At 39.3% G+C, this 14466-nt stretch overlaps 1 protein-coding gene and 1 long non-coding RNA gene across 2 annotated transcripts in view; one reads left to right on the top strand and one right to left on the bottom strand.

Moving 5' to 3' along the window:
• Nucleotides 1–11087, top strand: part of lmo1 (LIM domain only 1) — a 30423-nt gene extending 19336 nt beyond the window's left edge. The window contains exons 3-4 of the mRNA XM_042488521.2: nt 8224–8349; nt 10575–11087. Coding sequence (XP_042344455.1) covers nt 8224–8349; nt 10575–10680 — 232 coding nt within the window. The 3' untranslated portion in view covers nt 10681–11087. The remainder of the gene's footprint in view (nt 1–8223; nt 8350–10574) is intronic.
• The window catches only part of LOC148190404 (uncharacterized), a 215390-nt gene that overhangs the window by 167832 nt on the left and 33092 nt on the right, over nt 1–14466 (bottom strand). The gene's annotated exons all lie outside the window — the stretch shown is intronic.

Raw genomic sequence — 14466 nt, 5'->3', positions numbered from 1 at the left:
ATTCCCAATGAGATCCTACCATTTATCTGAGAGGGAATCCCCCAGGGGCCGACTTAGGGATGCCGGTGCCCTAGCTACCCCCCCACCTCGTGAAACTGTCCTGCACTGTCCTCCCCCTGTTCCCTTTCTGTTTCCCTTCTGCCTACTTATCTCTTCACTCCCTCACTGACACTTCCAGCTTTTTGCTACCTACTAGGTTTATATAGGTTCATTATTCTAATTTAAAAAATAAGATCAAAAAAACTAAAAATAGCAGCTTGGTTTTAAAAATCCAAAGCAAAGAGAACCTTTATCAACCTGGTTTCCTTCCTTCCTCACTCATGGATCTCTATGACATTTTACTTACATCTCAGCTCTTCCTCTGACCTGAAAGAAGCCCGCAGCCCACTTGAGAGGCGCTTAGGGACGTTACGTTGAGATAGGCCATTACCATCCATCAGTTCCCACCCACAGTTAATGCTTTTAAGATGCAGTGAGAGGTCCACTAAGACCCAATGTTGCCCCCAGAAGGGGCAGATGGTGCAGATGAGGTAATAATAAATGGGCAAATGACCAAGAGAAGGCAAAAATGATGAAGCTCAGAGTTTCACTTGGTAAAACATATCTGCTGAAAGGACAGCAACCCCACCCCCCACCCCCCAAAGCCATAAGTGCCTAACTGGCACTGTGAAGGGAGAAGGAAAAGCTTTCTCGCACATTAGACCAGTAAGATGTAGAGGTCGGAGACGGGATGAAAAACTGAGCATGACATATGAAATCAAGAGTTAGGAATACTAAAATAAGAATAAAGAGGGAAGAGGAGGAGGGAGCTTTCTGTGCTCCTCTGTTGCCCCGGATTGCCTAATGAAATCCATCCCACTCGCCTGCTCTTCAGCCTGCGACAAATGCAGAACACTTAATGGCTAGAGATGCTTGAGATGAATTCTATTATGGAACAAATTAAAAACCTTGCCTTGCGTATAGAGAAGAGGCAGTTTGAGAGACCAGAGTATTTGAAAGTAGGTGATGCAGTCTCCATCCGGCACCGGTTTCCTTTTCATTCCCTCTTTTCTGTGTAGTAAGACGAAGGCTCCCCTCACCTGCAGTAATGAAGTTAAATCTGTGCGCTGAATTAGCCTCCTGCACTTCATTAAAGACAAGCGGGTGGATCAAACACACTTTGGTTATTTCCCAGAGTTTGGAACCCTGCCATGCTCACATTAATTATTATAGGAGCTCCATCTGTGATTGTCCTTCAGTGGCATTAGCAACTTATTGAATGCACTCACGCTTTCCTGAATCTTACACTTCAGCACACACAAACACACACATACCTTAAACAGTATCCTCCCTTGCCCTCCAAACCATCGCACCAACAAAAAGTTCAGTTTCTAATATCCCTGACGTTCACTTTTCCTGAATCAAGAGTGGGTTTTTTTTATCAACTTGGCCACACTCTTTCATTATAAATGAGAATAATAGATTAATTAGGCATTTCCTTTATGTCTAGGGCCCAGGATCGCACGACTTCACCAGAGGGTTGACAATCTAGTCATGGTGTGATCATCAGGACTTGAAGCCTGAAATCATTTAATCCTCTATTTCATATATTAGAGAGGACATAATAGTCATCCACTTATCAAAATGGGGTATAATTAACTGTAAGAGGAAAACGTTTTCAAGATAATGAACATTATAAGTTATCCACAAACCGGTGAAATAGCAGGGGGAAGATGATAGCTCCATCTGGATGTGACTGTTTTTCAAATCTGTCCTCCTCTCCTCACTACTTTCGTGAGTAAAACAATTGCTCTCCTCCCATTAACAGTTGCTCTTCCTCTCTGGGCAAGACAGATCTGAACGGAAAGGTTTACACTTTCAAAAAGACACAACTGTTGGGGAGGGTCAGAACATGCAATGCATGCATTAACAGCTTTCCCTTTTATGAAATCTGACAAACTCCATGCAGGCTGGGAAGTCTCAAAGAGCTCAGAGAACAGGTAGAAAACTTCAAGAGCCACAGCCCAATCTGAGGGAAGCAATACAGAGAGGCAGATGATGTGCTGTAGGAGCTTTAAGGGTTTGAAGTTAGCAAAGCAGCGAGTTGAAAGAACTAAAGAAGGCCCTCTTTTCTCTAAAGACTGATTGTAATAACTCAATAACAGAGAAAGGAGAGCCGAGCGTCTTTACATTCCCGCCATCCAACTCTGCTCCCACCAACCCACATCAGCACACAGAGATACATTTTTAGCTACTAAATAGAGCTCTTTTTAAGGGGTACAGAGTGTTGCGGTTCTCCTGTGCTGCAGATTGTTGGAGGCAGGGATTAGGCAGCAATAAATGTTGTAATATAATGCATATAAGAGCTAACATGAGCAATATTATTAGTCGAGTTAGGGCCGAGCAAAATATATAGCAAATACAACAATATCGTGATACAAGACTAGTTATTGTTATTGTCTTCGATTTATTGTGTCCTTTTCTTGTTTTAAAGCTGCATTACAGTAAAGTGATGCAATTTTCTAAACTTACCAGACTGTTCTTGCTGTGCTATTATTTGCCCACTTTACCCACTTGGTCATTATATCAACATTACTGACGATTATTTTTATTTGTAAATATTTTTAAAAAACACCAGTAGTCAACCCTTCCATATGACTGCAGTATCATTAGAGGTATTTGGTCAAAAATATTGTAATATAAGATTGTCTTCATGACAGCCAAGTTGAGTTTTGATTATTTGTTTCACACATAAAGATACAAATCCACAAAATAATAAATAGAAAGCATATGTGAGGGTGTGAAGGAAACCTATTTTGGCCTATATTAACCCCCCCACACACACAAAGGACATAAAAAAGATATGCAAACGCATAAGATCCCCCGTATATTTATAATAGTGCTCAAAGATTTCATATTACTATACTTTAGAATGAGCTACTAAAAATTAATGATTTACACTTTATAGGAATGCGCTTCAACTAAAAAAATGCAACAATTAAGTGCTTGCAAAAGTATATGCTTATAATTAGATGTAAACCACAATTTTAATTATAATTATGAGTCATTACTCAAGCAAAATATTCTCTGATTTTAGCTTCTTTAATATAGGAATTTGCATTATGTCATTGTGCTTATGTCACATGTGATAGTAAACTGAATATCATGGATTGTTGGTCACAAGACAAGTTGTCACCTTGAGCTCTGTGAAATTATAATTCACCATTTTTACTATTCTACTGCAGTGGCAGCCCCACTAACTGTAATGTAAAATGTGTCATGTAATGTCTGAACAAAGATGATGAAATTTAAAAGTTCCTGAAAATAAATAGCCAGCCTGCTTTCACTTTATTCTGCATTATGCCGTTCAGAAACCCATGCCAGGATGTCTCACAGGTTGTGGGGAGCAATCCAAATCAGCACTTCTAACCTTCTAATCCATTTAAATAAACCACACAAGAATCTATTTTAAAAGAGGACTTTTTGTGCGGCAAACCCTGTTGCAATGCTGAGGATTGATCGACAGAACCTGACGGGCTCGGTGTATTATAAGCAGCTCTGAACAATACTCTCATATTTTCCAGAAACTCACCATTCACTCTCTATTTAAATAGAAATGCTGAAAAAACTGTGTTGATGTTGGATTTTTTTTCACTTTCCTTTTGGGAATATTGATTTATTTAATCCAAATGACCAGGGAAATTGAAGTGCATGAGCCACTGCACTCCTACAATACAGGACATGTGTCAGAACAATACGTGGGAATTCTGCAGAAAATAGTCTATTCAAACAAAAAAAATCTATTGTAAATGGAATGAATGAATGTTTTTCAGCGGTAACTCGCCATTTATGATGGTGCTGTTTCAGTGCTGTGAAGCATATCAACTCTTAAAGAGAGAGAGAAACTGTATTAACACAGTTTTCTTTTGTGTATATATGCACAACGTACTGTACTTTGTATGTTTTCAAACAGAGTCCTTAAATACAGTTAGATAAAACAGTCGTCACTGGCTAATTTGAAATCAGTATTTACACTTTAGCACAGGACAAAGGTGATAACTGACGTGTTCACTCTAATCACGGGCTGGCTTTTAAAAGCTTAAATGGTCCTGAATTGTGTGCATCTACTTTACTTTGTGTGACTTCTTCATATTTGTGGTAATATGTTGCATTATCTCCCTTGACCTTTGCATTTGCCTCTACATCATGGTTTGGTGTAAAACATTCATTGCTTGCTATGCGCAGCTCCACTTCAACCGCTACTCATGAGACTGCTGCAGCGGTGGTTCAGCTCTGGTTGCTTTTAGCTTCATAGGAGCCGGAAGAGAAGAGTGTAATGTGTTTGAACAGTTCTCTCAGGCTGTAATCTCCTTTTAGCACGGGGAGCCCAATTAAGCCTTATGTTGATACCACGTTATAACCCAGAAACATCAATTGTTGGCTGAAGAACTGTGTGAATGGGACACTTTCTTACACTCCAACTCTTCATGTTATGGTGAAAATGGAAGACAGTTTTTTTTTTCTGTGCCAAATTTCTGACTGTGATAGTGAATCAGAAAGCAAATAAGGAAACTGGGTTAGCATGAACAAAGTGGATCTCTTCATTATTTGAAGGCTTTCAGGGTTCATAGGAATCAGTGTCAGCTAAGAAAACACGCCATGGTCCTTTAACTTCATTTTTACTGCACTTTCACCTGAAGCCTTCTGTGCTATTAGCAGAATACTTTTGTTTCTTTTATGGCCAAATGTTGCGCAAATGTGCGCTGAGAGAGAGCAGCAGGCTCAGCAGTGCAGCACAGGTGGAGATGGAGACTGGGTTGATATGGACGTTAATACAGAAGTAAATGCAGCCAGACGCCTGGAAAACACCAAAATGCATCAAAACAAAGAAAACTTTAGTTGCAATCTGTAGCATTTTTACAGGTCTTTGATGGCTGACAGTTAGTTTAGCCTGGGAACCAAAATAATCTTCAAGCTCATGTTTCATTCATTTGAACAGATATAACTGGTCCCCTGTCCATCGGACAAATTTCCAGCCAACCTGGCCAGAGACACTTCTATTACAACTGTTTATTTTCTAATGTCTGAAGTACGCCCCCTATTAGAAAGCCTCTGCAATCCACCCGAAATACAATATGATGTTATTTTTTGTCTCTCAAGCTTTCATGCTTGGGACACAACGGTGAGCATAAGCCTAGCTTCATAAACAGGAGCACCTATGAGGCATTTCTGAAAACAACCAAGATGGCTGCTTTCTGTTAAAGTGCTATTGTCAAATTCTGATGGCAAAAAAAAAACACCCAGCAACACTAATTTAGACATTGATGGTACACAATCAGAGCTCATCTCTGCACACTGTTGTCTGTTTACATTTTTCTGTTGCTCAGCGCTACACAATGTTTCGTTGTATATTGTTGGAATATCCAATTGTATCCAGAGGCGTTTTGGTCTACAGCCACTGATAACAACCCTTGGAAATTGAAAATGAGCTAAGAGGTTCCAGATTGATGCGAGGCTAGGCTAAGTTGAAATTCAAGTTTGATAAACAGAAACCACATTCCCTATCCAATATTTGTATGTGTTCAGATATTTTGTTAATAATAGCTTAATTGCGTTTTCATTAGATTCATTTACTCAGCCTTCCTTGTGGCGCTTGTAAATCCCACCTATGCTGGGTTTACACCTTGTTATGAGGAGAACTACTTAGTGCAATGTCACTGCAGAAGAAAAAAAATCTTACAGTATTTTAGTATTAATGTATTTACACTCCCAGCTTTAAGTCCTAAGTCAATCAAAAATGGCCTGTGTGTCTGTAAGGTCTGGCAAGTTAAACTGCAACATACCTAGCTGGGGTCGTATATGTAAACAGATCTACAGAAGATCGATCCTGAAAAAAAAACTTTGTTTCATAATAAAGGGGAAAAGAGGACATAACCACAGTATTTGGATATTGGTTTGTAGAGAATGAAGGTAAAAACTAGCCACAGGTGTCGCACACAGCTTTCACTGAAGGTAGAAGTTAGTGTCGGCAGCAAGCTGGGCTTCCCCACCAGGCGTTTTCACAACCTGTATGTATCAAGTCAGCACCGTGTCCACAGCCCAGCGGGGTGTAATGGAGAAGGGTTAGAATAATCCTACGAGCTGTTATAGGTGTGTGCATGTCAGACTCTGTAAGTGGCCGAGGCTCTCTGGGCTCTTTCATAGCTGCGGTTTCCCGAGGGAGAGAAAAAGACATCACTGTGTGACCCGTCGGTCCAGTGTGGAGCTCAGGTGTGGTGGGAAACCTGGAGCAGACCCCACCACTTGACTGTCATGATGACACAGCAAGTGTGAGGCAGTGGGATGTATCTAATGGGGACAACTTTTTAGCGAACAGTACTTATACAAGAGAAACGAATGAGCCTTCATTTCATCCTGTTACAAAACCAAGAAATCAGGGTTGCCAGGAGAACCTAGGCTTTATACTGCAATGGAAATAAGGAGCACTGATATTCAGTCAATTTTTGGATCAATACTAAATGTGTGAGAATCTTCTACATCAGTGGTCCTCGCTAACCCCCTATTGTCCTACAATCCTAGGGACACCCTGAAACGTTCTGAAATCCGACAAACAACCTAAAATCCTAGAAATGTCCAAAAATCCTAGAAATGTGCCAAAATCCCAGAAAAACGTCCTAAAATCCTACAAATGTCTTAAAACTTCCACAAACTCCTAGAAAATCCTAGAAATATTCTAAAATCCTAAAAACCTCCTAAATTCCCAGAAATGTCCTAAAATCCTAAAAATGTCTTAAAAATCCCACAAACCTCCTAAAATTATAGAAATGTCCTAAAATCCTAGAAACATCCTAAAATCCTGGCAACACCCAAAAATCATAGAAACAGGTATGTAGCGCTGCGACAGGCCCCTGGCCTCCTGTCATTTTGCAAAAGTGGCCCCTAAACAAAGCAGGTTGAGTATCCCTGTTCAAGGTGTTTGGAAAAGGGAGAAAACATTATTTCTAAATATATCTCCTTGGACAAAAACAATTTCTTCATGTTTTAAAGAGTGCCCTGTGGCTGGCAGATGTCTACTGTATGAGAACATGCAGTATTTTACTGAAACAGTAACCAGTTGTAACAATGTCTCTGTTTAACACCGTGTGAATCCCTCTCATGGAACATAACAGCCTTTCTCCCTCTGTTTCTGTCTCTGCTGCTCCTCTGGGGCAGTGGCCCCTAATTAGAAGCAGGGCTGCTGGATAGACGTTTTCTTTAACAAGGTGAAAGCAACTGAATGGGACTAGCATAAACGAGGCAGAATATCAACACTGTGACTCCTCTGTCTGAGCCCCTACAAGTTTGGGGGAAAAGTGCTTAACACGAATGGCAATCCACTGTTGCCTTATTCCCTCTTGCAAAGCTGTGAAACGCTCCTTCTCCTCCTGCAGAATATATAAATCTATCTGTGCTTCAGAATCTCCAAATTAAACAGAGGGGCAGGCGCATGGAAAATGAAAATGTAAATCTAACTGGGAAAAGCATTTGAGGTTCCTTTGCTTTGAGGAGAAAAGAGATCTACACCAGTGCCTCTTTGCTCTGTTTGTGACCTTTATCATTTTGCTCATATCTAATAAGCCTAAACAAGCAGCGGCAGCGAGGTTTCAGCAGCGAGTCTGTTCACTGTGAAACATTTAGTTAACTCTTCAAGGTTACATCTCCCATCACTGTCTCATGCTCCTCTCTGAATGAAATGGGGAGAAAGAGAGAGAAGAGATTGAGCCTGAATCCTTTTAACAGAAATCTTTTGAACTTATGACTACATTATAGAACGTAGCCTCTTGTGTAAAAATCCAGCCGGCTTTGGTTGCAGAAAGACTCATTAGGTGTTTTAGTTATGAAAGAAGAAAACTTTCAACAATTCAAATGCTTTGCTTCAGACCTGTTTTCATTGCTTTTGTAATGTGCAAGAGGGGGGAATTCTTTGAAGAAGGAGATTAAAACCATGTGATCATTTTAATTAGATCATTAGCCAAGAATTAAAGATCTATGTTTGTAACTCTCATTAACAAAAATACCAAGTGGGTGCCAAGAAAGATTTGCGCATTACATCCGATGCATTTCGCCCTCTTTTTCCCCTTCTATTGCAGCATTTTTTTTTCTTCTGCTATTGTTCCTGCTGTCAGTACGTTTTTGTTTGCTCTTTTATTGCATCAAGGTAAAGGGAAGGTGGGCTAATCTCCGTCTGTGCTCTCTGTCTTTCAGGCTCTTTGGTACAACGGGGAACTGTGCAGCCTGCAGTAAACTGATCCCAGCCTTTGAAATGGTGATGAGAGCCAGAGATAATGTTTACCATTTGGACTGTTTTGCCTGTCAGCTTTGTAACCAGAGGTAAGAATAGGGATCATAACTGCACAACAACGTTGCCTTTTTGAAAATAACATGAATGGAGTGTTAAAATGTCCAGTAGTTTAAATATCAGAAGCTGTTTAGAAAACTCTCTTAAGCTACAACAGACTTTTTCTGTCTGATTGTATTATTACACACTACGGATGTCAGTTTTTGTTAATTATATTTTCGACAGGCCAACTTCCATTGACCTATGACTAACCAGTAATTTTTTAACTAAAAAAAAGTAAAATACAAGAGGTTTTCCTTTGCCGGCCTTCAATTTCAAAGCAATATATATTTAATAATAGTGACTTTTTAATGTTTTATGATGTAAATGTCTTGCTTTTTATTTTATTTTGTTTTGGTCAGTCGCATTAACATGCTGAAACATGCCCACAACCAAACCTTTGGTTTCCACTGGTTACTCAGCATCTCTGCACTGCACACCACCAGCGTCGGCTGGGAGCAAACATTAGCTAGCTAGCAGCGATACTCAATCAGCGACAGACTGCCTGAGGGATAATGCTTTTCTGTAGGTGAACATAAACGCTAAGGTCGCCCTGGTTCCCTTGCCAAAAAGTCTAAGTAATTTTTCCATTGGATTTTGGATCACTGCAGAAAACAAGCTCTGTGGTAAACAAATGATACTTACATATTTTGTTCAGCAAGATAACCTTCATAAATAAACACCACTTTCAGGATGTTTGAAGCCCAAATGTAATTGCCGGAATAAAAAAAAGCTAATGCTAGGCTAAAACTTACTACACTACAGTCGCGTCACCACCACTACGAGGCCATAAAGCCGTGTTCGGCACAATGACGTTCTGTAATTTCATTCAGTGATTACTCTTGTTAATCACTGAATGAGCGCCACTGTTAGCTTTCTAGCTCCTACCAGACCCAAGTAGTCCACAGTGTAGTAGACTGAACAGTTAACTGTACAGACCACAGCACATAGTCTGAAAATAGTTGTGAATCGCCTTAGTGTATTGTAAAAATTAAGGTTGCTGTTTTGCATTTGTAAAGCTCTGTTAATTGTTTCTTATTGTGACACACTGGCTGCAGTTTGTCCTTGTTTGTGGCTACCTATGTAAATATTTCAAGCCAGGCTGATGTAAAATTAGCTCTTATGTGTGCGAGAAGGTATAGGAGCTACAGAAATAAGTCCTCCAGAGGTATGTTGCTGCATAAGGGAGACCTACACAGTTGTGAAATGGGGTTTCCTTAGCGATAGGATTTATTATGAAATTGGAGTGAGCACAAAGCCTATGGTATGATTCACATAGAATATGACATACCCAAATATTGCTTTTTCCCATTAATATACTGTCAGTAATGGCACCACTCTGGGAGCAGAACGTCCTTTGCATGCTTGTCAGGGGTGCTGTGACCCTGTTCCTCCACACAGCACAAGCCCATTAACCTTCTGCAGGCCAGATTCAGTTACCATAGTGAACACCTGCTGTAAGGGAATTATGACTGCAGTCTCTCTTCTCAGCTGGCAGACATGAAGCCAGGTCTCATCTGGCACAGTATTGCCATGGCCGTGACTGTTTTACCAGCCTGGCTCATTACTAAAGCCAAGCTATGCTCGGCTATATTCTTATCTTCACTCCCCTTCAGTCACATTATGGAGCTGTCTCCACTGTGTCACACAAACAAACAGCAGCACAGAGAAGAACATCAGTAAGGCAGGCTGTTATGTGCTATTTTCCCTCTTCAATTGACTCCAAGACTTCAGAGGAAAAAAACATTCTCGAGCACTGGAACCAAACTGGTGTGTGAAAAAGCTAACCCTATGGCAGAGTTTCCTTGGAAACTCCTGTGGTGCGGGCGCTTTTTTTGCCAGGCTTGGGAGAGTTGACCTTCCTTTCATCGGGCGCCAGTGCTCGTGTCTGCTTGCTTTGAAATGATAGAGTTTTAATCCACTTTTATTTGATGCCACACATTCATGATGACCAACAAAACAGGCTTTGGATCTGACGAGGCGCAGTGTCAGCATGCGTCAGGTGAAACATCTCCAACCAAATGTGTGCAATCAAAAAGAATCATCATTACCTGCTGATCTTAAATGCAACACTTTCACTGTCAGAGCGGAGTCAGAGTCAGAATCAGCCAGCCAACACACACACACACACACACACCACTTTGTCATAATGCCAACAGTAATAGTCTTTGTGTTTTTCACAACAGTTGTGCTTTTGTTTGTGTTTCTCTGCCGACAGGTTTTGCGTGGGGGACAAGTTTTTCCTAAAAAACAACATGATTTTGTGTCAAATGGACTATGAGGAGGGCCAGCTGAACGGGAGCTTTGAGACACAGGTTCAATAGTTGGAACCTCGTGGCAGCAACAATCGGCTCCACACTTTACACACGAGATGGATGTTCTGCTGCACTTGGAAAAAAGACAAGCGTCTGTCTGCTTGCCTGCAATACTTTTTAAGACCCCTTTATCAGTCCCTAAGGACTCTATTGTAAATGTTCAACTTTTTGCCCCTCCCACACCCCAACACTGAGCAGTTACAAATTTTGATGTACAGTTGTGCCTGCTTAGCTGAGCACTGTATTGCTTGTATGTTTTGTGAAATTTGTTTCTGGTTTGTTTGATTTTCCTTTTAGAAATGGTTCATTGGAGGGTATGTACAGTCTGTTTTCTCTGTATATATAAACTGGAACATTTATTTTATGAAATGTAATGCAATTTTATTACTAGTGTGAATTAAAGATTCTTAAATGTTCATAGTGAGTTTTTTCTCTTGCACCAAAACCAAAGCTGTCGGAGGAAGTCGGCCCATGTGTTGATATGTAATCGTGTCTCCAAAACACGGCAACGCTATAAAAAGCTTTGCAAGAGAAAATATATTTGAAGTCCTTCTTCAAAACATGATGCAACAAAACAAGTTTTATTACATTTTACAGAGTTCTGATGGAATTAGAAATGCTGTTTAAAATGAACTACATAAGATTTTATTTGGAATAAAAGAATGCTTCTCCAAACTGTGTTGTTGTGAGCGTGCAGGTGTCATGAAAGGGAGTGAGTTAAGCTGAGCTGCTCGCCGTGATTCATGCTTCACTAATTGCCATCTGATTATGAGGGTGAATTGGCCTGGAAATGAAATGCAACAGCAAATAAATTAGAGAGAAAATAAATGCTCATTGAGTTTGAGCTCATTCAAACTCATCAGCAACAGAGGTGCAGAGCTGTATTAAAAAGTACTCTTCCCAGAAGACTCTTGTTAATGGAGCTGTGTGACACTGTCTGTTTATCTGATGAGGTTATTTCTGACACACACACACCAACAGCCAACGATATACCAAGTCTGGTTTGGCTAGCTGATATTCAGTTAATCCTGCTGAATGATCATTTATGTCAATGACTTTGTTTATTACATGTAGTTGTATGAATGATTCAAGTTATCATTTTATTTTGACATTGGTCGCTTGGATCTCTACATTAGAAGAAGAAATAATTTAATAACACTGGACACAAATATTTTATGTGGTTATTAATAAATTACACAATGCAGGTGATAAACAGATATATAAATTAATAAGGCAGCACAATATGCATCTGAGATTTCACAGATCTGAGTAACCTTTATAAAATAAAAACAAGCAAGAAATACAACTTTACTGCGGTCTTTATAAGACATGTTTTGATTTTCATTATTTCACTGGCTATTTGGGCTTTTGGTTAAAAGAAGTTGAGTCAATTATAGAACTAGTTTATTATAAGGCTGAAAAAAAAAATTTTTTTTTCATTACAAGTGAATCTATTGGTTATATATTCTTGTCATCAATGAATCTCTTAGTTTACATAATGTGAAAAAATGGCCATTACAGTTTCACAGAACCCAGGATGATGTCTTCAAAAGGCTTGTCTGACCAACAATCAACAGAAATCAAGTTCACAATGATGTAATAAAGACAAAAGCATAAAATGATCATAATGGAAGAGTGGGAACTGGTGATGTCACTTTTATTTGAAAAATGACTAAAACGATTAATCCATTATCAAAATAGTTAGTTCCTTTTCTGTTGGCTGTCTACATGATTAATCGAATAATTGCCTCATTTTCAGCTCATTACAATTAGCATTACAGATCCACTTTGGGTCGGTTTAAAGGTACTTTATGCAGCATTGACAGTTACTGTTTTGTAAACATACTCATCAGCTTAAGTGAACGTTATAAGCCAACAACAAGTTTACTCTCATTTGATATTTCACCTCACTATATTTGTTATTTTTCGGCACTGTGTCTGCTGCTTATGATCTGGAACCTGTGGCTGTCTTTATATAAAGCCCAGACCTCACCTGAGCGCTGTGGGGTACACGCCCATGTACGACCCAAACACAGAAAATTAAAAAACATCAAAATACAGACAGAGGACTGAGTGTCTGGAGAGAAATACATTACCACACACTGAGAGTGAGTCATGAGTGATGATTTAAAGGGATTCTTCTGTATGAGTCTCTACACTGATTTTTGGGATAATCCCACACAGTACATTATACTATACTATTATTTCTGCCATGTAAAATCTCCATACTGCTCTCATGTTACTATTAGAAAAACTTGAATGTTTCTACCATGATGAAACAATGACAACTAATTGGAAAGAACAAATATTCCTTCAAAAGTAATAAGATAAAAAAGAAACTAAGCAGAAACTAAATGGGTATGGTTTGTTAAAACGAATAGCTCTTAGATCACATCATCCGTTTTATTTAAGTTGAAGCTCAGTAACAGGTAATACGCCATACATCAGTCTGGGCACAGGTCTTTAGCCTTTAATATCACATTTGACATCATACGTTGCTAGACCTCATATGTGACATGTTTGACCCTGAAAACCAAAAAAGACATGGAGTATGTCATCTTACATCACTTGCTTTGATTTAACATGATGTTACATAGTGTCTGGAAAACCGTATGATACCCTTCTCTAACCGCAACCCCGTCATGTAAAAATAATGTTTGCATATTACTAAACTTCTTTCGAAATTATGTTATTGTAGCAACATAATCACTTCCTGGATTATGTTCAGAGACAATGTCTCTTTAAACACTACATTCATGTACTGCAGAGATTTTGGATGTAGATGGCTGGGGGGGATTGCAGGCGTACAAAGTGCAAGACCTTGACACAAGGTTTGCGTCTGGACTACTATCTTATGTTTAGGCAACAAATGCACTGTGGATAAGGTTAGGGAAAGATTGTTACTTTGGTTAAATGTTAATTAAAAAAAAGGTAAACAAATAATGCTGTGGTTCCTTTGAGTGGATACTGTATTGCAAGATGGCCTAACCACTGAAATACGTTGTCAGTGATCATTTTGTTGATTTTTTCAGTATCACCAATTTGTCAACTTGCCAGATTCATTAATTAGCAGCATTTCGTCATTATGTTAATGGAAAACATAATTTGCTCTGCATTACACTTTTCTCACGGTGTATTTGCTGTTTCAAATCAGTTGTATATAAACGTATTTTCTAGGAGACAGGGCAGCTCACCAATGCACAGTGAGTGTCAAATCACTGCTGGAGGTTTAGATCGAAAAATAAATAAATAAAAGCACACCATGTTTACCTGTATAAATTCTAATTAAATCAGACACAATTTGGAATATACAGAATGCTCAATATGTGGCCCAGCTCAGGGAAATGGAAAGGCCTACTGCTATTACAGAACAGTCATAAACAGTTAATTTGTCCAACCTCCACTGCTTTATTGTCTATCGTCATTGTTCGACACAGTATTCTTCTACCTATTTCAGTAAAAATGGGCAAACTTCAGACATCAACCCATGTGTGACATTCTGTAAGCACTCTTCTACTAGCAGGACACAGAATAGCAATATAATTTGCTAACACATAAATCAAGTGTGCAAAGAGCATTAATTAGAAATTCATTAAAAATTCAGACTCACCGGCAGGTGTGCAAATAAAGGATTAGGTAGACATCAATTATACTACATAAGAGAACATTTTAATTGCAATTCCTGGATTGATTTACAGAGGGAAACAATCAAGCTCCGTGCAATATGGCTGATTGCTCATTTTCCGGAAAAATAATGAGAAAAACACCTCACCAGGTAACACTGTCCCCAGCTGT

This window comes from Plectropomus leopardus, chromosome 1 (genome assembly GCF_026936395.1).
Source record: "Plectropomus leopardus strain MGB_pleo_1.0 chromosome 1, ASM2693639v1, whole genome shotgun sequence".
Taxonomy (NCBI): Eukaryota; Metazoa; Chordata; class Actinopteri; order Perciformes; family Serranidae; genus Plectropomus; species Plectropomus leopardus.
Note: the sequence above shows the minus strand (reverse complement) of the source record. Positions and strands in the feature narration are given on the sequence as shown.